The 25,181-nt window shown below is 37.0% G+C and overlaps 1 protein-coding gene across 5 annotated transcripts in view; it reads left to right on the forward strand.

The window, feature by feature from the left end:
* Positions 1-11,814: 11,814 nt before the first annotated feature.
* LOC140886599 (protein unc-13 homolog) overlaps positions 11,815-25,181 on the forward strand; it is a 58,795-nt gene continuing 45,428 nt past the window's right edge. Inside the window, exons 1-12 of one of the 5 annotated variants that reach the window (XM_073293262.1) lie at positions 11,815-12,228; positions 12,603-12,778; positions 12,895-12,959; positions 13,217-13,550; positions 13,905-13,971; positions 14,044-14,197; positions 15,451-15,618; positions 15,911-16,021; positions 16,988-17,197; positions 17,358-17,459; positions 21,734-21,964; positions 23,044-23,118. In XM_073293262.1, the coding sequence (XP_073149363.1) occupies positions 12,221-12,228; positions 12,603-12,778; positions 12,895-12,959; positions 13,217-13,550; positions 13,905-13,971; positions 14,044-14,197; positions 15,451-15,618; positions 15,911-16,021; positions 16,988-17,197; positions 17,358-17,459; positions 21,734-21,964; positions 23,044-23,118 (1,701 nt within the window). In that variant the 5' untranslated portion in view covers positions 11,815-12,220. Of the gene's footprint in view, positions 12,229-12,602; positions 12,779-12,892; positions 12,960-13,216; positions 13,551-13,904; positions 13,972-14,043; positions 14,198-15,450; positions 15,619-15,910; positions 16,022-16,987; positions 17,198-17,357; positions 17,460-21,733; positions 21,965-23,043; positions 23,119-25,181 lie in introns of those variants that run through there. The other 4 variants (XM_073293263.1, XM_073293261.1, XM_073293264.1 and 1 more) reach the window with 4 other exon arrangements.

The following is a 25,181-nucleotide window of genomic DNA, read 5'->3' on the forward strand; positions in this document are numbered from 1 at the left end:
AGTTGGCAGAACTCCGGATTCTTGTGGAGACTTTGTACAACGACAGCTTTTTGGTGAATTCTTGAATGCACTTTTCAAGAGTTGTACGAGAAGAGAAGAAGATCCCTGCTGTTTGGAGGTGATTTTTTGTGTCACCTGTTTTGGAACAAGAGATGAATCGAATTGTGACTAAGCAGAGGAAGATTATTTTTTTGCTGACGAGAATGAGTCAACTTTTGATCGGCGGACTTGAGGGAGTAATTGAGAGACACAGTTCGTGTGGAACCGTGTTGATTTCGAGGACGAAATCTTTTCTTAGTGGGGGAGAATTGTAACGCCCCGATTTTATCTTAATTGACTTTATTTGAGATAATCGGAGATTGCAGAGTTCAAGAGCCGACTTGATTTTGATCAGGATCCTTTTTGCAAAATTTAGAATTTTCAGGGACTAAAATGTAATTTTGGACTTAATTAGATATTTAAGCTTGCTTTGACTTCTTCTCCTCCATTCTCTCCTTCCTCCTTCACGCCTCCTCCATTGAAGACGATTCCCAAGTCCTTCGAGCTTTCTGATTTCACTTTCCGGTCGATCCGTCCGTTAGAAATTATTTTTGAAGGCAGATTAGCGATCACGGCTGAGAGAGCTTCGTTCTATCGTAAGAATTTCTCCGATCGGATATGTTTTGTTTTTAGGAGGTTGTTAGAATCGATTTAGATTCTAGTATGTTGTTCCTAGCGGAGTTCTGATCGTTTATTATCTGTCAGTTTTGAAAAGGTACGGAAGTATTATTCGAGATATCCAGATTGAGTATAAATGTAGCGACCCTACCCGGATCCGCTACCTAATCAGAGTTTAAGAGCATAATTAAACATGCATTAAATAAATCACTGCGGAAGACTTAAATAAAAACAAACCGGCAGAATACAACCGGTTAAATAAATTCGATTTATACAACCAAATCGAATAAATAGCCTAAAGGCAAAACCTATAGCTAATCCTGCTGTCTTCACTGATCACTGGCTACTCCAAGCTCCTGGTGCTCCACCCTGCACCTACACCTGCCCCGTCGAATGGGGTGTCCAGATACACACAAAAAAAGACTGGACGTGAGCTCTAAGCTCAATACGAAAGCACTGGGTAAAACATAAAAATATGATGCATGCAAATGATAGGGTATCCATATCTGGGATAACTGTATATAACTGCTCAGTAATGGCGCCTAGGACATGAGTGGTACAACCCGAGGAGCAAACCCTGCGTACACTGCTCATTCCTACAGGACGTGGACTGTGTCCCCCGATGCTAACTACCCATGACCCGTCAGTCACTGAGCACTAGACATCAACCGTCCAGACAGGGCTGAGCGGCCCTACGTGGCTCATCTCACAAGATGGACAGGCACAATATGATATGCATATGCTGCATAATAAATGACATACAAAATGCAACATATAAGCATGCAAAACCCGCTGGCAATCTCAGTCTGTACTTGCGTACCTTACTACAGGCAGTTCCTAGCTGTCCCGCTCTAGGTTCCAAGCCTATATCAGTTCTACAATGCAAATACCCATGCATCAATAATTAAGCTCTAAAAGCCTTAACTAAGATATTGCCTACTCCTAAATAATTTAAGGAGATCATAGCTATACATGCGTCCGTCGTCAGCCCGCTGATGGCGACTATCTCGCAACTAGGGCTACAACCCTGCTGCAGCTCCACAGCCTCGAGCACTGCTCCGCTACTATGTCAGACACTGTCTGACTATACTAAAATATGTTCCTTACTCCATCTCTAAAATAAGAGTACCCAAAGCCCTAAAATAGAGCCACGAGGGCGAAAGAGAGGAATTCGGTGCGCTTTGAAATGAAGCCCTCGCACCTATATTTATAGACAACGATCGGAAGTTCCGTTCCCTGATCGGAAGCTCCGAACATGTAGATCGGAAGCTCTGATGCCACGTGTCAATCTCAACCACATGCAACCACACACCTGTCACCGACAGTCGATCGGAAGCTCCGATTGCCAATCGGAAGTTCCGATCTCCATGCTTCCGATATGGTTCCGATTTGGTTCCGATGTCACCAAGATCGGAAGCTCCGATCCTGGATCGGTGGTTCCGATCCCACTCGAGTCTTGGGGCCTTCTAAGCCATTTTTGAGTGTCCTTGATCCATTTTTGGACTCCGTTAACCCTTTTGGAATTTTCTTAATCATGTTTTACTTAATATAAACATGATTACATGATTAATATACTCATTAATCGCTAATTCTGGATATGGATTACTACAATGCATGTATTATGTGTTTGCATGGATTATGTGATTGCATGTATTATATGCCTTTATATACAGCATGTCATGACTGTATGTTGCATACATGAGCATATTGAGCCTGTATCCTTGTGATATCCGGTATTGGGATATTTACCTTGTCAGTAAATGGTTGGACACATAAGCTCGTGTCAGGTCACCAATATTAGTTGGACACATGAGCTCGTGTCAGGTCACTAATATTTGGTTGGACACGTGGACTTGTGTTAGGTCACCATCAGGGCATCTAGGTATGTCTGTCACCTCCTGTAGCGATGACTCAGCGAGGTACATACCAAGGCCCAAGTTGTTCTCTATCAGATATTCTTGACCTTATGTCTTGATACCCAGTACATTTGCATTCATACGCATATAATAGTGTATACTCATACTCTTGTACTGAGCATGTTAGGCTCACTTCCGGTTATTTTCTGTTGGCTGGATGCCCTATTCCATGGGGCAGATGCAGGTAGTTCTCCCGGAGACAGGGAGGTTAGGTGGTGACCAAGGCTGATAGCGGGGTTGACCACTAGGTTTTACTTACCTGGTATTTGACTTACTTTAATTCCACAGTTACTCTGATTAAGATTATTTTATTAATTAATTGCATGCTTAAGTTCTGATTAGTAGGTGATCATGGTGCGGGTCACTACAACCACCGTTGTTGATAAATTGTTTTTAAATTTGTCACCAGATTGTGCATTCTTAGATTACAAAAGCAGATGCCATTGCACGATGTGGTCTATCGTTAGTAAACCTTTGGGATTTGAAAATCTGAAATTCTCTCTTGTTAAATATTGTTATGTATTTGTGGAGATTTATTATCTGGCAAAGTGTTAAGTTATTATCTTAGCTTCTCTTGTTCCTTAAAATACAAAGGTTTAGAGTTAGTTTAAAAATGCCCATGTCACTCTACTCCCCCCTTGTAAAAACAATAGTTAAATTTAACCTTGATTAGCTTTGTGATACGAGATGTATACATATTTGGAGATGAAAAAGGTGAAAAAATGAGGGGGGCATAATTTTAATGAGAGAGTGCTACTGGACCTTTTCTTTTGTAATGCTACTTAATTTTGAACTCGATCAAGAGCTTAAGTAGATTTTCATACATGGCTTCCCTAAACGAGGAACAATCTTGTTCAAAAATCACAATTGTGAAGAAGTTTGTAATTGGTTGAATACGCAAGTTATGTAGGTGTATGTAAACTTTTCTGAATCTGGTTGTAATCAATCAAATGGTAATCAGCTCAGCTCCTTGTTCTGAGATGGTTAAAAGAACCATGCTTCTTGGTTGCCCAAGTATGTGAAGCGCATGAAGAAATGGTAATCAAATCAGCTCCTTTTTCTGAATCTGGTTGTAATGAATCAAATGGTAATCAGCTTAGCTCCTTGAGTATCTACTTCATTTCTCTACTTTGTGCAGTTCTGTGTGTGTCTCTTTCGATCGTTCTTGTTTGGATGGGATTTATGTTGCGAGTAGAGGAAGTGAACCCCTAGTTTTCTGCTATTTAACGTTTCTTTCTTGCTGGTTTTTTTTTTCGTGTTGTGCAGACGTAGATCATGATTAGCCCTAACTCAAGAGATCTGATGCCCTGTAGTCACCATTTCAGGTGAAGGCCCGATTCCTTAGCTCATTAGCTTTGATTTGATCCATGAATCACTGTTTTTTATGCTCGTGTCTGCTCGAATCGAGCCCTATTCCTGATCTACTGTCGTGCGTGCAAATAACAATTCGGTGTTGTTTTGTGCATTTGCGCCACTCGTTTCTCCAGATGTGGAAACCGTAAGATCTTAGTTCGTTGGATCAATGGTGGAAAATTGCAGCTCACTCAAGTTGAATGGGTCGCTCGCGCGCCGCCGCCGCCAAGGATATGAGCCAGAGGTTCGAGCTGTGATTTTATTATTGCTCGACTTCAATTTATCTTATCAGGGTTGTATTTAATGAAATGAATGTGTACGAGATGATTGATTCATTAATGGCTGAAAGAGCAGCATATGTATACAGATGAACGATCAAAGATATTCTGCTTAAACTTGAAACTGAATGCGAATACTAATTTGTTGATTGAAGTTGCAGTTATTTACTCTTTGTTTTGATTTTTATGGTTTGGTTCACCCTTGGGATTTCTATGTATGAAATGATTGGTTCATTGAGGGAGGGTAGAGTAGCATGAAATGAATATACAGATAAACTATCAAAGATCTTTGACTTAATCTTGGAGCTTGATGAGAAATGTTAACATATTGATTGATGTTGTATATGTTTCTATTTTGTGGTTTTAAAATCAATTTGTAACTACATCTATATGTTTTGTTTCTGTTGCATTCCAAGCAGCCAAAGTAAAAAATTATTTCTGATATTCTGGATAACACTGGGACTGGGACATTTAGTATGAACATAACATGAGGATCAATTTAAATTTCCATGGCTGAAAAAATTTTGATATTATATTTTTATAATTATTTTGCATATGCAAAAAGTTCCAGGAATAGATGATGTAAAGGAGACATCCTACAGTTGTAACTATTGCTCTAAAGACATTTCGGAGAAAATTCGCGTCAAGTGTGCAATATGTTGTGATTGTGATCTCTGTGTTGAATGCTTCTCGGTTGGAGCAGAGGTCCATCCTCACAAGAATAATCATCCATATAGAATCATGGTTAGTTGCCTTACACAATTCCAATTTTTCAATTATTTTCATTGGTGCTCATTGCTACGAAATGCCCAATTAGTAAATAAAATGCTAGAGGAATTTCAACACATTAGTGATATATTCGTATCGGCAAAAATCCTTACCTGAGTATAAATATGAGATTTTCTTTCTTCATTTACTTCAATTGAAATTAAAATAAAATATTAAACTTCAATGGTATTAAAACAAAATATTAATGTCATGTCGTAGTTGTTTCAGTCACCGAAGAAGGTAATTGGATCTATGGCTATTGTTGGGATTACAGACCATGTTCATGATATCTTGATGTATTTTGTGTTTGGATCATGTAAAGTTCTCTCTTCCTTTTTCAGTTTACTTCTCAGATGATAATTTATTTGTTGATGCAATGATTTACCGTTTTGGAAGTAGTTGTCTTGCTGATGAGTTTGGTGATTTAACACTGAATATCATCTATAGGTCATGGAATTATAGTTCTTGTGCGAGGAAGTTGTGTTCTCAAATTAAGGATGCATGTTCCTAGTGATGTAGTGTCAAAACTCATAACTACAGATTTTAGGGAAATATTTTCAAGGTTTTTGATGATGTTTGCACATGAAAGACATTTAGAAAATGGATTGTCATCTTAATTCTAAATAAAAGATTGACATATGGCCTCTTCCACATGTTCGGGCAATCCAGCTTGTAATTGTAGCGCAGGGTCCAGTTCCAGTTCATGCCGATAAATTTGCATTATGGATCTGAATTATTTGAGTTGGTTTTGACTTTTTGATTGATATTTTTCTATTCAAATGTGTTCTTTATTCATTGATCGTGTTGATGATGTGGTGTCTTGAAATTAATCACACCACAAAATCAGTAGGAAATGCATAAATTCCATCAAGAAACATGAATTGAGGTGGTGGTCCAGTAGTAAAAGTCACAGCACATGAGCAATAAAATTCTGCACATATTGCACATGTTGTTCCTTATCCTTCTTGTTTTTCCAGCACCTATTTTTTCCAACATATATAATACGCTACACGTGACTTCAAGAAATAAATCTATTCTTGATTGCAGGGTTTTAGAGCTTAGAGTTTTAAAGGCATAACCACCTGTTGGTGGATCGAAAAATTGGTCTTAGATCTCCAATAGAAGCACATGTTTTTCAATAGTTGGTTGAGTTGTGTAACATGATATTCGGTTGTAGTTTTTAATTAAAGTAAAATTAATTTTGAAGGTTAATGTATTGCATTAATGTTTTAGCTATATATATTTCTTTACAGGTAAGTGCTTCGATTTCTTTATTTTATTTGGAATCTTTTGTTATTGTTATTATATAATAATTTTTCAACATAGGTGAAAATTTGTTTTTATCATAATATATAAAACAGTACATGGTAGCATAATTATTCTTCAAAATTTCAGTTCTTATTTCCTGCCGTTTGTTTTGTTAAATGTCATTTTTTTCAGTTTACAAAATGATGAACTGTCTTGATAAATTTAAAGTCTAAAAAATGATGAGCCTCTTCTTTTGCTTAATATGATGTGTCAAGTATGGAAACTGAAATCTGCAGACCCTGATTTCGATTCATAGTTTAAATTAATTAAAACTTGATATATATAGTTTTATGCAGTCGTAACTCATAAGTGCTGGATTATGAGGTATTTAGGTGCTTCTTAAAGTCAGATTTTTTTATTTTCAATCATTTTTGTTGGTTTACTGAGAGATATCTATGTTTTCTACTCAACAGGGTTCGAAGCTTTGGCTATTGGATTTTCTTAAATTTAAGTTGCAGAGGACTTTGGCTCAGTGTTTTTGCTGTGACTCGACCAACCACCACATTCAAATTATGGGATTTGCGTCATGTATATCCTCACTTTTAAGTCAATAACTCATAGGAAAGAATATTCAATCCTTAACATATTTTCTTTAAATTTTTGTTTTTAATGCTCGTTTCTGCTCGAACCAGTATGAAGAAAGTTTGTTTAGATGTGAAGCTGATAGGTGATACAACTTCTCAATATCTCCAAGGGTTTGATCATTTTGTATGATATTACCGGCATATGCTCTATCCTGGTGATCTTTCACCTTGATCTTTCTTTATCATATTGTTCTTGATGTTTTCTGTTCTTTATACTGGGTGGAGCTTTTTCTTGTTTCTACAATATGTTTTGTTGGATTCGAACTCTTCTTGTTGTTGGTTTCTATGTATGTTTGCTACTGCAGGCGGCACCGTTATGCCTATTCTCGATTTGCCTATGCTCTGTCACTTATCATTCTCTCGTTATTCACCATCTCCGCAATGTAAGCCCCTTCTCAATATTTGGTACATCTACACTATTTGCTATTTATTCAAGATTGGGTTCTCGTGTCTTAGTTCTTATACATCGGAGCCAACTGCATATAAAACAAACAAAGTTGATCTAAAAATGGTGAAAGATTTAACTCGTGCTCGTCTTTTTATTATGCAAAAGCTGGTTGTGAGCATGCTAAATATTCTCAACCAGTTGCACCGTGAGTTTTGGTTTTGAAGTTAATCCTTCATTTATTTATGTCACCCAACAAAAATTTATAAGCATGAGTCTATGGAGGGATTTCCAGATTGGCATATTTATATCAATTCTGTTGGTATTGAATTATGTCTTAAGGTCTTTTCATGGCAATCCAGGCTCTGGTTGAGATTGCTCGTGATGTGATGGTTTTAAAGGAATTTGCAATGGAGTCTTCGCGATGTAAAGTTTATTATGATCTTGTAAGGATGCTATAATTATTTCTTTTATTACGATTCACTATGCAATTTTAGAAGTTGAAATTAAGCCTTAGCCTACTGTAGCTATGAATAATTATTTCTTCATTACTGAACTTTTTATCTCTACTACTGTTTTATTGTATTCTGTGTTGAATGCTAGTCTGAAACTTGCAGTTTTAGGTTCAAACTATTAGACAAAGTTATCTCTCAAAACGTTCGTCAAGCCTGAGAGTTGATTAATTGGAAAAGAAGGTTGCTTGAAATGATGCGGGGCTGGAGCTTTTGGATGATGAGGAGCACATTTTCAGTATGCGGATTATGTATTTGTTTCCATTTTACTTTTCTTCTTTGATGTTTGATTTATTGTGCCATTCATAACCATGACTTTGAAATGTTTTCTTGTTTGCTGCTATTGTTCAGCACATTCCCAGTACTCCAAATGGATTTAACATTTTGAGAGTTGGTCTGATCGCCTTCTCCGGTTTGAGGCAGAAAGCATAGCGCACATGGCTGAGATGAACATGAATAATTTGATTATTTGTTATATTTGAATGATTTTTGTTATATTTGAATGATTTATAATATTAAATTATTGTATATTAGATTTAATTTTCAAAAATTTTGAATATTGAGTGATTTATAATATTGAAAATTTGTGAATTAAATTTTAATTTTTTGTTTTTTATTTGAAAAAAAAAAACATTTTTTAAACGTTGTCGTAGGTGGTTTAAGCATTGTCTTTTCAAAACACAACACTTTTAAAAACGTTATGAAAAAGCGTTGTAAATGGCCATGTTGTAAAAAGTCCGCTCAAAGACAACGCATAAAAAGCGTTGTCGTTGCTAAAAAAGACAACACGAAAAAAACGTTGTCTTATTCAAATATCACAATGCTTTTTATGCGCAGTCTTTGCTCAAAATGACAACATTTTTTCCGCGTTGTCTTTGATCGCGGTCTTTCACAACACTGGCTACGACAATGTTTTTTCGTGACAATAACAACGCGGAAAAAGCGTCGTCATTTTCTGTTTTTCTTGTAGTGGTACTCAGGTGAGACAGTTGGCAACCAAAATCAATAAGTTGGAAGCACAAAATTCTAGCAGTTTACCCTATCAGACAGTGCTAAATCCAAAAGAAAATTTCAGTGCAATCACCTTGAGGAGTAGAAGAGAGTTGAAGGTTCGAGAGGAAGTGGTACAAGCACCAGTAAAGAATGAAAATGACAAAGAATCTAAGGTGGAGGAGAATGAGATAATACAAGAAGATGCACCAAAAGGTAAGTTTCCTCCCCTTTCTGAGTATAAACCTGTAGCCCCTTTCCCCTTAGCATTGAAAGAGTCTAGAAAGGATGAAGGTGTTAAGGAGCTGTATGACACTTTTCGTAGATGTGAGGTAAATATTCTCTTGTTAGATGTTGTTAAATAAATACCTCGCTATGCTAAATTTTTAAAAGAATTGTGTACTGCGAAAAGAAAACAAAAATTGAAGGGATGCCAGAAAGTAGAATTAGGGGAGCAAGTTTCTTCTGTGATTCAAAGAAAGATATCAGAAAATACAAGGATCCATATATGTTTTCTATTTATTGTAAGATAGGAGATGTTCAACTTGAAATGACCATGTTAGATTTAGGAACATCGATCAATTTCATGCCATATTCTACTTATGCTTCCTTAAAACTCGGGCACTTGAATGAAACTGCAATTCTAATTCAGATGACTGATAGATCTACTATTTATCCTAGGGGTGTGATTGAGGATATTTTTCTGAAAGTTGATAATTTGGTTTTTTCGGCTGACTTCTATGTGCTTGACATGAAAACTAATGATTTGAATAGTCTAATTTTGCTAGGAAGACCATTTCTAAAAACTTCAAAGTCTCTCATAGATGTTAATAATGGTACTCTAACTATGGAAGTTGATGGGAGATTGTTACATTTAATATTTTTGATACCATGAAATATCCTAGTTTTGAAAGTGCTATTAATACTCTTGACATCAATGATCACTTGTCATAAGAAAACAAAAAATTTGTGAATAAGGATAAGTTGAAGGAGGTTATTGCAAGATCTGCTGAGAATTCTAATGCTAGAATTTTTCTTTCTAATTTGCACGCATCTAAAACTGAGACAAAACTTCCTCCGGATTGATAAAAAGAAATACCCATAGAGAAAGGAAGATGCCATCAAGAGATGGGGATCTCAAAGAAATCAAAGTAGAGCAAGGAGAGACCGAAATTAACTGTGAAATTAATCAAATGGGTGAACGTGGACAAGGTAACTAGATATGAACAACCATGAGCAACAAGAAAGCATACAGTCGGGCCGACGGCAGTAAACAGAGGCGCTACTTAGGAGGCAACCCAAGGGGAGTTTTTCCTTTTCATTCTTAGTATTTATTTTTGTTTTGCATTTTTTTTACTTACATTAGGGACAATGTAAGATTTTAGTATGAGAGAGAGGACTTAGCTAGTCATTTAGAGGATTTTTCCGCTGTGTTTGTTTTTTTTGAATTTGTTTTAGAGCTTATAGTTAGTGATGAATATGACTATTGAAATTCACTATCCCATGATGATATATAATTGATGACATGCATGCTTTTGAAAATAGATGATTTGCTAACCTTGGAACACTTTGATCTTCAATGCAAATTAGACTTTGATATGATTGTTGAATATTTTTAAGCACGCATGAGTCATGGCTTGTGAAATGTATATGACATAGTGATGGTCGTGTGAGCTTTGTGATAGTCTTAAAAATAAAATAAAGGAGTTAGTAAGGTGAGGGGAGGCATTGAAATGAGGATTGAAATTCTAATCCCACCAATTTCAAGAGCTAAATATGGAGGAGAATGTACGGAGTTGAGGACAACCGGGTGCAATTATCCGACCATGTGAAAAAAAAGAGTTTCTCAATGGTTCAAATTGATTTGTATCTGCAAGTAAGTCTATACTTGTGTTGGTGTGCAACTTGAGCTGTTGTGAGATTCTGCATTGAATGGATCTGTGGAGTGTGCAGGATACTTGTTAATGACCACACACACACACACACACACACATGTTTGGGGCTATATCTCAAGTTGAAATGTCTGATTATTGAACTTGCTCCGTTGTTAGCATTTAAACGCCTTTCTTGATCATGCATTGAGTTAATTGCTCAGGCACACATGTGTAAATCATGGTTATTTTTTCATTATGAGATATGAGATCGATCTTATTTTTGGTTTTGTGTTGCTCGAGATCGAGCAAGGTTTAAGTATGAGGGAGTTTGATATGTCGATATTTCCCTATATTTATTTAAGTTAATTTGTATGATTAGGAGAATTTGCATTGATTAAATTTATTTTATAGTTCCTAATCATTGTTTGTGATTTGATGTAGGAAAAGAGAAAAAGTTGAGCAAAGGATGAAAGAAAAAGTACCGAAAGTGAAGAAAGTAAATGATTCGCACAGAAAGTTGCTCACTCGAGCGCGACTTTCTACCGCTCGAGCGAGCACAAAATAAGAAGAAAGAAATTGTTGGACAGAAAGTTGCTTGCTCGAGCGCGACTTTTTGTCGCTTGAGCGAGCACAAGAAAAGAAGATAAAAGAATCGGCGAACATCGCTTCTGCGCTGTTGAAGAGGCGCAGTTGCGCCTTGGTGAAGAAGGAGACAAGCGCTGCGGCGCATTGTGGAGCGCATCTGCGCAAGAAGGGAAATGTAAGAACAACTCATCTGCGCTTGTGATGGCGCTTCTGCGCTAGCAGTTGTGCGAGGAAATTTATTTCTTGGGCAGAGAATGTCTCGCTCGAGCGAGACTTTCTTCCGAGGAATTATATTTTAAAAAAGAAACTTACTTGAAAAGGACTCTAGACTCGAGCAAGACTTTATTCCGAGGAATTATATTTTAAAAATGAAACTTATTTAGAAAGGACTCTAGACTTTAAATATCTCTTAGAACTCGAATTTTAAGATCTTTTCATCATCTTTTGGACGAAGAACTCTGAAGAACACTCTTCCGCCCGTTTTGGTGGAAACAAGGTCATCGTGGTAATCTCTAAAAGCAAAATAATAGATACAAACTTACTTGGCCTATGCCTCTCGTCCGCCCGTTTTGAGAGCTATAGGTTTTATACTAAATGTGAAATATTTTAAAAATAAAGATTTTCTTTCCCAAAACACATTACAAGGTCCCCCAACGCCGTTGGCGGAAACAAGGTTGGCAAGTTTGCCCACTCGTCCGCATAGCTCACCACCGATATCTAATCAAAATCCCTGCATAATTTCGATCTCTGGTATACTTAATACTGAGCAATCACCAAATTGCAGCATTTCGGATCAAATCCCATTACGCCAATGATCACTCTTCAGATTTACTGGGGTTTTGCAGTTCAAAGGCGTGGCCTTTGACTTCCAAGAAATCGCAAAACCCAATTCAAATTAGCTGTTAAGTGCCCATCTTTTCGTAGAGCTTTAATTTAGCAAAGAGTTGCTCGAATCTTGTTCAGGGAGCTGCAAGCAAGGTTCAATTAGCGAGGAATATACTGGAGTAGCCATGGATGAGTATGTGCATTCTTAAATCCTAATATCTTGATTTAAATTTCTTGCCATTACGATTGTTGTACTTTGAATTCCTAGTAAGGGAAAGAGTGTCTCGATGATCAGGTAATAACAGGGGATTGTTCTGTTTTTCACTGCCATTTGCAGTTCTTTAATTTTTTTTACACAGCTCTATGCTTCGACATTAGCATTTTCTGAGCTGTAATTTATTAAATCTGGCATTTTCTTGGGAACCTCGATTTCAGATTCTTGGTTTTTAGAATGATTATAAATATAATTTGAGTATTAGATCGGTAGATCTTTATGATTATTGATCAGAAACTTGAAGGAAGGGCATTTCCTCGAGATAATAAATGGTTGTTTTGCACTTGAAATAGTGAGAATGAAGTTGAAATCCTGCAAAGATATCGAAGGGATCGGCGGGTTCTCCTAGATTTTATACTCTCTGGTAGTCTGATAAAGAAGGTAGTAATGCCACCCGGTGCCGTCTCATTGGATGATGTGGATCTGGATCAAGTTAGTGTTGATTATGTCCTCAATTGTGCCAAAAAAGGTGATGATTGTAGTTATAATTATTTGTTGATTATCTTCTCTATTGACTTTTCTTCTTAAGAGATTTAACTGTAAGCGTGACATTTGTTTCCTTATGTTTTGGGTTGATAACTTTAGGCGGTATGCTTGAACTCTCAGAAGCTATTAGAGATTACCACGATGGCTCTTTTTTCCCAAGTATGGTAAGCTTTGATCTATGAACTTCATTCTCTTGTTGAACTCTTTGCAGTGCATATTTCACTTATCCCAATTGAATTTTTCTCATTTGCATCAGCCATAGTGATGTATATATTGGCTTTACGTCGTATCTATTATTTTGCTTTTAGAGGCAAATTATTTGTATGCATTCTTTCGGCGGATTTAATTCTTTTAATTTATTTTGTTAGAGCATTGAAGAATATATCTGTATCCTAAGTATATTTATTTATGTTTGAAAAAGAGTAATGCAGGTTCCTCCGATGAATTCTTTCTAGCCACAGATCCTGAATCTTCAGGCCCTCCTCCTCGAAGACCGCCCCCATCTGCTCCTGTTGTGGTTCCTACACCTATTTTGTCCAACCTTGCAGTTTCGGAGCCACTTGACAGCGAGCAACTAGAAGTACTACCTAGCCTGCCAAAGTCCCAGTCTCTTAATTCTTCACTCCTTAAAGAATTAACAGTGGACGATATTGATGATTTTGAGGATGATGTGGAGATTGAAAGCCACAGATATTCTAGACGAGTTCTAAATGATGCCTCAGATGTTGTGTTGGAATTGCCTTCATTTGCTACAGGTGAACATGTTTATAATAAAGGTCTTTTTTCAAATTTTTTATTTCGTTGCTGCTTTCATAAATTTTCCTGGCATTGCTTTTGCCAAAGAAAATTTGTTTGGTAGCAAGCTACCAAATAGAGTTGAACCATTCATCATGTCTAAGTCTCTTGTCTTGTGTTTAGGGGTGTGTGTGTGTTTTTTTTAAAGGTACAATTTTCTTATACAATATGAGCAGGTTTACAGCAGTTTTCAGTCCCAACATTCATTTATCCTAGCGATGAAGTTTAGAGAAAACTTTTTGCCAAGGTAGATGGAAATAATGTAAAATCAATCTTGCGTGGTTTAACAATGTTGTTTCTTTATTTCATCACAGGCATTACAGATGATGAACTGCGTGAAACTGCCTATGAAATCCTCCTTGCTGCTGCTGGAGCTTCGGGGTATCTTACTTTCTGACTCCTGCCATATAAAAAAATTTAGAGTTTTGCATTGATAATTTGGTCATGCAACAGGGGGCTCATTGTTCCGTCCAAGGAAAAAAAGAAAGACACTAAGTCTAGATTGATGAAGAAACTTGGACGTAGTAAGAGTGATCATGTGGTTTTGCAATCACAGGGTTCTCACGGTTTGGTTGGCCTGCTGGAGACTATGCGTGTTCAGATGGAGGTAAGTTAAAATGTTTTTTGTTGCACATTTTCCCGTATTTTGGAGCTTGATTATCTATTTGTTATAAGAGATAGATTTCATGTCCTTTTAGTTTCACTGGAGTTTGAAACCCTTATATGCAAAGGGCCTTTGCTCAATTAGAATAGAGAGGTCTTGGTTAGAGAAAACATTCTCATTTTCAGATTGTGGTTTCAAAGAAGTAGCTTTCTTGATCTAGTTTGTTTATTTCTTGTATTAGTAGTTTAAATTAAGTCGCCACTTCATTTTACTCTCATCTTTCAACTCTGCGATCTTGGGTCAAGAGTCAAGACTACGATAATTTTGGTAGCGCCGTAGCGCCATTAAATGGTGATCTATAACAATCTCCTGGATGTATCGTATATCACATTTTCTTCTTTATGTTCTTGTGGGGTTGATTTGTTGGGGGAACTGTTTGGTTTGCTGTCAAGTGGAGTAGAATTGACACATTTTCTCGTATTAGCTGCAAGTTTCAGCTTCCAGAATGATAGTTTGCTAATATTTGATGTTGACGTCCTAATTTGTAAATAAAAAATATTCGATTTCGCATTAGAATTTCACAGAAGCAAGAGGTGTTTTGAGTTTGCGCGAGAAAATATTCTCCTGTATGACAGAATTTGGTGCCAGAATATTACCAATTCAGAGAACTGAGAAATCATGTTTAATTGCTAAGTTTTTCATCCCTTGGCAATATTTAAGAACTAATGGTTCAATTACTGGTCAAAATTCAAAATTTTAAATTTGATTACCATTTATGTATGAAACCTAAGAGGCTTATGAATGAGTATAAGGACTCCAGATAATTTTTAGCAGGTGTTTAAGAATGCCATTATATGTGAAAATAAAAAAATGGCTTCTGCTGGTTAAAAGCTTGAGCTTGACATCATATTCTAAATGAAATCAAACAATTTGAACTCTTCTAGTTTTGTAGTCTCTCTGATGAATATCAAATTTAATATCTAAGATTCCCTTTAAATTAAATGAGAAAAATTGTTCAAAATTTCAAGACAGAAGCATGGAGCTGCTCAACCACTTTCTGCTCTCATACTACAAAATGTGTGTAAAACATGGAAATGTAACGTTTCTGGCATCCAACAACCAAACTTTACTCATATAATTTTCGTTAAACCGTTTACCTTTTAACATAAATTTTCATGCTTCTGAAGCCTCCTCCTTTTGGTTGCTGACGATGTATCTAACTATCTATAATTTGCTAATTTTGATGACGCGTACAGATTTCTGTGGAAACTGACATAAGAACAAGACAGGCACTTCTCGGTGCAATGGTAGGAAAAGTTGGAAAAAGAATGGATACTCTGTTGATTCCATTGGAATTGCTTTGTTGCATGTCACGCACAGAACTTTCAGATAAAAAGTCTTACATAAAATGGCAAAAAAGACAAGTGAGACATCTATCTCTCTCTTTTTACATGTTCCTCTCTCTCATTCTCCATTTCTCTATCTCTGTCTCCCCACCCACATTCATCTTCCTTTGTCCTTTCTTTTCTTCTTTGTGCTGCTTCAGAGTTCGGGGTTTCGGGGGATTTTGGGTTTACTTTACCTATATGGGGTGGAATTTAAGTTGCTCGTTGCATCTTTTGAGAGACAGTCAGTTACTATCAATTGTGCATTCAGTAGCTATTCGATGCAATTTCTGTTGCCATTTTGATAAGCTTTTAATTCGTGTCAGTTCAGTTAAATATGTTGGAGGAGGGGCTTGTTAATCACCCTGTTGTGGGATTTGGAGAATCTGGGAGAAAACCAAGCGATCTAAGGGTTCTTCTGGCAAAGATAGAGGAGTCTGAGGTTTGTTACTCTTCATTCCTAGATTTTGACACTAATCTGCCATGTTTGTAATTTTTCAATTATATTTTCTGCATATGACATGTACTTAATTTAGGATAAATCTTCATAGTTCTCCTAGTCTAAGCTTGAACTATATACCTTGTATATATGCTGTTCCGTTCCCAACAGGACCTTTGGTTCCAAATTTGTCAATTTCTGAATCCTTTCTTATTCTACTCACTTTCTATCTCTTCCATATGAATTTCTTTTTGATCAAACTGGAAGTAGCTTTAAATCCTAACTATCTCTTCCTATGATTTTGTTAACCAGTATAGATCTTCTATTGTTTCTTTTTCCCATTTCTCTTATTTTGATATTAACTTTGCATCTTGTGCTTTTCATTTTTCTACTATTCTTCTTTAGCTTTTGTTTTCATGTGATGCCGTAAGGAGCCTTTTGATAGCTGCAAAGGGTAAATGTTGGCACTATTGTTGTAAATGGTGGCAGGGCTGTCAGTGACCGCCTACCGCCTACCGCCTCGGCCGCCTAGGCAGTGCAGTGCCTAGGTGGTCATTTTTTTTTTACTATTTTTAATACATAATTATATATAATTGTGCAATATATGTATATGGGTGATTTGAATAATAAGTTTATAATGTATTAAAAATAAGTTTTATTTATTTTTTTCAATTTTGTTTGACTTTACCTGCCTCGCTCACCCCGGCTCACCTTTGACCGCCTAAAAAACCTCCTAAGGCTGAGGCGGTGCGGTCGATGGTTGCTTCCCGCCTAAGCGCCGTCTCGACCGCCATTTAGAACACTGGTTGACACCATTAGCTTGATCATTTTACAGCTTCAAATGAGTTATGATTTTTGCCCATGTGCTGTATGCTAGATATTAAGGTTTTGGGGATTCTGCACTAATCTTTTAACACCTTATTGTTTTGGTAGCTGGGATTATGTATTCCTATATTTTTTTTGTCTCAGTCTCTTCCATCAGCTACAGGCGAGCTTCAGCGTATAGAATGTTTAAAATCCCTGAGGAATATTGCCATTCCACTGGCAGAGAGGCCTGCAAGAGGTGACTTAACTGGTGAAATATGCCACTGGGCAGATGGTTACCACCTGAATGTCAAATTGTATGAAAAACTGCTGGTCAGTGTTTTTGATGTTTTGGATGAGGGAAAGCTTGCAGAGGTGAGTGGAAGTTTGTTGGAGGTCACATATCATGTCTATCATTGCAACTATTTTGCGAATTCAGTTGTAGGGTTTTAAGCATGCGCTGATTAGGGGAAAATCTACTTGCTCTAAATGCAACCATATCTTTCTTGAAGAAAACATATATTCTTTGGGACAGGAAGTGGAAGAAATGTTGGAGCTTTTCAAGTCAACCTGGCGTATTTTAGGAATTACTGAAACCATTCATTATACTTGCTATGCTTGGGTGTTATTTCGGCAGGTATCAGAATGAAAGTTTTGTTCATTGCAGTCAGTTCTATGTGATTATATTTGTCGTAATGCATAACTTTCAATGATGCGCTGTTGAATGATGATGACATATTGTCCTCTCCAATCTTCTCTTTTCCTTTTCTTTGTGTGATTTCTTTCTTTATTCTAGTTTGATTTGTTCTCACATGCTTTTTGTTTGTTTCCAATTTACTTCCTTTTGCATTTCTTGTAGTTCTATATTGGCTATGATTTTATATGTTTTGTACTTATTCCATAAACTGAATGTTAAAGAACTACCATTGACACATAGGATGAGAACTAAGAGTTAATTATTCATACTTCAAATGCTAAAAAAAGTTTTCTGGGTTCTTTGTGTACGTTTAGGCTTTAATTCATCGGGTGGTCTTCTGGGCATTTCAAGGTGGGGTTGGATGGCTGCAAAATTGTGGAGCACACGGGTTTTATTTTGGCTAATCATGATTGGTTGGGTTGGATTTATCTATATCTCACAAATTAGGTGAGAGAATTACCAGGCAATGATGGAACCTGGTTGAGTTTGTGGCTGGTTTTGGTTTGTGGACTGTTAAAAATGCCCTTGTGCCACAGGGAGTTCTATCTTGTGACTAGCTTACAGGGAAGGTGAACATGAGGGGAAGTGGGGGAACGCTTAAGTAGCAGTATGGTTTTGCAGGGTTAGCTGTTGTGATCTGAACTCTAAACTGAGTGGTAGATTCCGGTAATCACCCTAGTGGAAATTATGGGTGTAATTTTGAATTTTTCAGACCTGATTAGGAGTTGAATTTTTTTGAGATTCTGGATGGACTTCTAAGGTCGGGCTATTTGTTGCTTTGTCAGTCAAGGCATTAAATGCAAAGTAAATAAAAATTGAAGAGTTTAAAAGGAAACATGAAATGGTAGAGTTTTGAAAGCATTTCTTCTTTCATTAAAGAATTAAGTATATGATTGGAAATAAATCTTGTACTAAATAGGTGGACATTTTTAGTTGGTGAGATCGTGTTTAGAACTGTGCCTCATCTTGGAATTTATTTTAAGACACCTGTTTTCATTATAGCATATTAATAGTTTTAGCCATTGCTAAGTACAAAGGTATCGACTTCATTTCACAAATAAGTCTGTAGGTCATAAGATCCATAGTATGAAAAATTTGCTTTTCTTCTCAAGTAGAAATTGTTCACACCAGTAAAAAACGTGAGTAGGTTATGATGGTATAAGCACTCAAGTATCCACCATTTTTAGAAGCATCACAGTTCCATCAATACAGAAGACGTTCAAAATTTATTTACCTCTAACTATTTGATACTTCTAACTGTATATCAAAATAATTCTTTCTGGCTTCTATAACATATTATTTGTCCATAAAAGTTTGAACATCATTCGGGCACCAAGATGAGCATGCGTTCCACACGCATGGGATGGGAAAAAACGTGTGAAACTCGTTCTATATATATGCTCATATGTAAAAAATAATAATTTTTTGTCCTTTTAATTGTTGGATCGTCGGTAACTCGTGCCCGAAAATGCAACAGAAGTTTTTCAAAATTTTATGTAAAAATCGAGCACTTGTGTAGCATTCGAAAAACATAAACATCCATAGGGTGTTTAAGAAGTTTTTACCTATCAATATAAAAAGATTGATGATGGCTCCAAGCCTCCAACCAAGTTGTAAATAACTTGGCTCTTGAAAAAGTAGACCTCCTCTGCAAGCTTCCAAGAGTACACCTTGCTCAAATGGACTCAAGCTTCCAAGAGCACACCTTGCTCAAAATGACTTCTCCTTCAAATTAAATCCACGACTAATCAAACTAGATCCACCTTATATATGCAGTAGAATATATAGAGCATTTTTTCAACGAGAATTCCTTGCCATAACCACACAAGATGGTGGCAAAAATTGGAGAATAAATGTGAAGGGGGTGGACAGCCAAGAGGGTGTAGGACGAGAGATGGTTGCTTGTTTTTAAAAATGTAATGTGTATTGACAAAAGTTAAAGCATGCATTGTAAATTGTGCATCTTGTCTTGTAACCCTTGATCTCCTCTCTTACATGTATTGTATGTATTTTAGGTCAAACATATACATACAAGAACCCATGAACTTAATATTTAATTAATTGACAAACCCAAACCCATTCAAGTCCAATCATTTAATTAAATCCTACTTGAATTCATTCAAGCCCACTAGTAGAATAATTGTTCAACACTATTTTCATTTGGGCTCTACAAAACCCAATAGTATTTAATTAATCCAACACTTTAATTAATTTAATTATGTGGACTCTACAAGTTCCACTAGTGTTTAATTAATTTTACTTTGGGATTAATTTAATTAAGTACATAATAATAGTTTTGAAAATCACCATTTTCTAAAACTAATTATTTATTTAAGCAACTTTTAATCTTGGAACATTTTCACAAATTAAAAGTTACATTCCCCTTTATTCTACTTTTAGAAGTCATATTTCTAATTTCTCACGCTAATAAACTCTTTTATAAGCTGTTCAACTCATTGAACTAAATTTTATTCTCAACGGGATCTAGAAAGTCAGTACTTGTGTGATTCTCAATGGTTCAATGATACAACTAGCAGTGAGTTCACATCTCCATGTGATTCGGGATCAATCAAAACCTTATATGAGCTTTACCCTAATCAGCACCAAATTTATTTATCAAGTCACTGATAATAAGAACGCCAGAACTCAAGTCTAATGGTAACCAATCACGTTAAGCATCTAACAACATCGCTTACATGAATCCCTAAGTATCAAATGATAGTGCCTGCAGGAACCATTAAATTATGGTTAGCGTACAGTACGGCCCCTTCGACTCATATATCCCGACCGATTCGACAACCATTGGTTTATCGAAAGTTGTCAAAGAATCGATAACTTTGTGTCATACCGTAGTTGCATCGAAGAGATAATTAAAGAAACTCCTTTCTTAATTACCACATGCTCTGATCAGATATTTCCAAACTACAAATACATGAGATCACATAGGATATCTATACCCAAAGGTAAGCGGTGAATCCCCGACTACAATGCATCGACTCTTACATGTTTCGGCACAACACCCAACCTTGCCACCTAATGACCCCAGCGGAGTCGGTAAACAAGTCAAAGTGTAGCGCTTGCACACAGAGTCTCAATGTTGTCTCGGGTCATAAGGACTAATGATGTACAACCATAAACTAGGACCTTTCCACTCGATAAGTGAGAACCACTTGGAAAGTACTTTAGGGAGGTTTGTTCAGTGCACTCTACTAGGAGCACCTATTTGCATGCTTGAACATCACCATGTCCCTACCAATGAAACGTGATTCTCACATCGCAATACTAGTGTCAAGCTCAAGCGGCCTTTATCCTTTTTTGTGGCAGCTGAATCGACTGGGAACGGTTTAGAATATACAATATTCCAAATATGAGTTTCATGATATTCATCACATGACCATCTCATATTCTTTCTACTATTTGTATATTCAAGAGCTTTATTTATGCAACTAGCATGGATATACAGATAAAGATGTGCCAAATTAATTATTTCGAATATATTAAAATAAAGATTGTCATACATAAAGTTTTTACAAGAACCCTCGGCCAACACTTGGCTCGACGTCGAAATAATTAATTTGGCACATCTTTATCTGTATACCCATGCTAGTTGCATAAATAAAGATTGTCATACATAAAGTTTTTACAAGAACCCTCGGCCAACACTTGGCTCGACGGGCACCTATTTTAACATTAATATCATAATATTAGCTTTGTTCTTCACTTGCTCACCACAGCTCTAAATAAAGATTGTCATACATAGAGTTTTTACAAAAACCCTCGACCAACATTTGGCTCGACGGGCACCTACTCTAACATTAATATCATAATATTAGCTTTGTTCTTCACTTGCTCACCACAATTCTAGATTTGTTCTTCACCTGCTCACCACAACATTCTTATGTAGTCCTAAGATTTTTTCTTTTTGTTGAGGTCAATTAATTAGTTAAAGGCAATTGCTCATTATGAAACAGAGAACTAGTAAATGTCATAGTTACACGTGTATGACATCTTCATTTCTGTCGAACTTCTTATACATTCTGTGTCTTCTCTTTGAACTTCTGTTTTTTCTAATGCCATACCCGTGGTATGGTTTTGTTGCAGACTGCACCAAGACAAGGCTTGTTCCACACCCTTTAATTTATTTTCTCTCATGGTAATTTACTGTGGAATACTTTTTGATATCTGATCAATGTTGTCTCCTATACGTATTGTAGTTTCTCATTACTGGTGAGCTAGGTATACTGCGGCATGCCATTGACCAGTTGAAGAAAATTCCTTTGAAAGAGCAACGGGGCCCACAGGAAAGGTTGCACTTGAGAAGCTTGAGCTGCAAAGTTGAGAGCGAGAAAAAGTTTCAGGAGTTGACTTTCTTGCAGTCATTCCTTTTACCTATTCAAAAATGGGCAGATACTAGGCTGGCTGATTACCATCTTCACTTTCCTGAGGTCATTGAGAAAAGAACATATAATTTTAAGTGATTGATCTTTACATGACTTGCTTGAAATGGATAAAAAAATTATTGCATTCATTGTTGCTTACATTTTGTTCTCTTCCTAATAGCTTATCCACATTTTCGCCAATTGAGATTTGTAGTTGCACCAATCACAGATTTGTATATAAACATTTATACATATTCGAATATTCTTGTTTCCATGTCTTTTTGTTTAGTTTTTCTTTGCTGGGATGCTTTCAAGGTTACAAAATGATGAGAAAAATTCTTTTGAGAATAACTATTAAACCGTAGCGAATCACCTCAACAACGAATGTTCTAGTTATTTAATGACTAGAATAGATATTAAAGTTGGGTAGTACAGTTGCTCTTCTTGCTGTGGGACTGAGTACATGATACAACAATAAGATTCTGAACGTCAGTCATAGGTTTACTGATGTAACTATAGACATTTGGTCCTATAATTACTGACTAAGAAACGTTTGTATCAAGCACTAGGGATGCGGATTCTCTTGAGTTGGGTGTTCATGAGTTAACTTGACCTCATTAACCGGCTCACCAGTGAAATATTGGCTAATTGAACACTTTCAGTGTGAACTTGTTTGTTGGTGTTTCTCCTTTCTTTAATGTTTTGATGTAATTAGGATTTCAGATTTCTATTCCCATATAGACATAAAACCTACTTGAGCTATTTGGCATAATTCAGATAGGAAATTTCGGGACTTGGCAGTTCTCTACTTCAATCAAAACATTTAGAACTAAGGAAGAAAAAAGAAGTTTTAAGAAACTAAGACATTGTCCTCATATGCAGTAAAAAGCTAGATCTGGGAAGTATTTGGAATGATTGCCTCATGTATCTTTTACAAAGAAACCTGGATAACAAAGGGTGAGATGCTAGAATATTTTCTTGTTTTCAGATGTAATACAATAAAACATGTTTCAAGTTTCAACCCACTTGCAATTTGCCTAAATTTCAGTGAAATTTGAGAATATCTGTCTTTTGTATTTGATTATTCTCTTTGGTATTTTACGACGATTAAAATTTAGTCATGTTACTTCTCTTATCTCTTCTAGGGATCAAAGTTGTTTGAGGATGCAGTTGCTGTTGCCATGGTTGTTCGGAGACTTCTTGTAGAAGAACCAGAGTTGGTACTATTTAAACTATTTGTTAATTTCATGATTTTATTTTTAATTGGGAAGTCCTAATGTCTATATTTTCGGAACATAGGATTTTCCAATATTTTAGCATTTGTGACTTGCTTGACATCATGTTATGTTGAATATTCTTTTTACTTAATTCCTAGGATTCTCAATCTTTGTAATATGAGTAAATTATATTTTAAAGTAGAAATAGATTATTTTCTTAATTTAACTTTTTATTCAGATTTATAAATTAGGTTGTATCGTTCATTCATTGTTCAATGAGAATAATATTTTTCTCTACAATACATTGTTTCTATATTTTCTACATGGTATCAGAAGATCCGGGCAATCTCTGGCCATGATCTCGTTCGGCAGTATGGCATCTTCCGACGAAGATTCACAGTCCAAACTGCCACCCACCACCCCTACCGCGAACCTTATTCCCGACGCCACTCTTTTCTCTTCTATCACATGCCATAAATTAACCGGTCACAACTACCTCCAATGGTATCAGTCCGTCAAGATGTTCATCCGCGACAAGAGAAATGAGGATCATCTCTCCGGTGCCTCGAAGTGTCCCGCTGTCGGTGATGCCAAATTCAAACTGTGGATTGTCGAGAACAATATGGTCATGTCGTGGCTCATAAATTCGATGACCCAAGATATAAGTGAGATTTCCTCCTCTACCAAACTGCCGCGGAAATCTGGGATGCGGTTCGGACCACGTATTCATCTCAAGAGAATACGTCGGAGTTATTTCGCATTGAGGGCCTGCTCTATGGTCTACGCCAAGGGGAGGACAGCGTCACCACGTATCCATCCACCAGCAATCGCTGTCCCCCTTGGTGAGCCCAACATCCGCAATGGCCGCCCATGATGTCCAAAATGTAAACGGCCCAATCACACCCTCGACACTTGCTGGTGCATCCACGGGAAACCAGCCGATTGGAAGCCTGCTCGGGCTCGCCAGAGCACCGCCGCTGCCACTGACAGTTCCTCTTCCACTCCGCTGCCCTTTACCAAGGAACAGATGGAGATGCTGAAATCCATGCTCACTCCATCCACTTCTTCCCCGTCACTCCTAGGGGCTGGTAATAGTGCCCATCACTCTGGTATTGCTCATTGTGCCAATGCTCTACTTTCAAAACCCAAATTATCCAATGTCTGGATTGTTGATTCGGGTGCCTCCGATCATATGACTGGGAATTTGTTGTTATTTGACTCTTATCGTCCTTGTGAGGATTCTCGTTTCGTTCGCATTTCTAATGGGACTACCTCCTCGATGGTTGGTATTGGTTCAGTTACTCTTAACCGGGATATTTGTTTACAATCTGTTCTCTTCGTGCCCGAGCTTACTTGCAATTTATTATCCGTCAGCCAACTTAATTCCTCTGCCCATTGCAACACTGTTTTTAATAGTGACTCTTGTATCTTTCAGGATCTGGCTTCGGGGAAGACGATTGGCTGTGCTGATCTTCGTGCTGGTTTATACCTTCTCCGGATGGACGCTTCTCCCAAGAATGGACCTCCAAGTGTTCTAGCCTCATTGTTTTCTACTTCCTGCTCCGTTTTTAATTCCAATTGGGATAGTGACTTGTTATTATGACATTATCGCTTAGGGCATCCAAACTCTTTGTATCTCTCCAAGTTGTTTCCGTATCTCTTCAGTAATAAAAACTCAAAGACTAAAACAGTGTGATATTTGTCAGTTTTCTAAACAAACACGTCACTCTTTTACGTCCCAACCTTACACACCATCGGCCCCCTTCTCCCTCACCCACAGTGATATCTGGGGCTCGTCGCGCGTCAATAATGTCACTGGCGCCCGCTGGTTCCTCTTATTTGTGGATGATCATACACGGCTCTCTTGGGTCTTCTTGATGAAGGACAAAACTGAAACATCATTGTTCAAAATTTTCCATACCATGATTCAAACCCATTTCTCAGCCAAGATCTAGATACTCCGTTTTGATCGAGCCGTGACTATTTTAATGCTGTATTGGGTGATTACCTTGCCCTTCATGGCATTATTATCAAAGCTCTTGCGTTGACACCCCTCAGCAAAATGG

Source organism: Henckelia pumila, chromosome 3 (assembly GCF_033568475.1).
Source record: "Henckelia pumila isolate YLH828 chromosome 3, ASM3356847v2, whole genome shotgun sequence".
Classification (NCBI taxonomy): Eukaryota; Viridiplantae; Streptophyta; class Magnoliopsida; order Lamiales; family Gesneriaceae; genus Henckelia; species Henckelia pumila.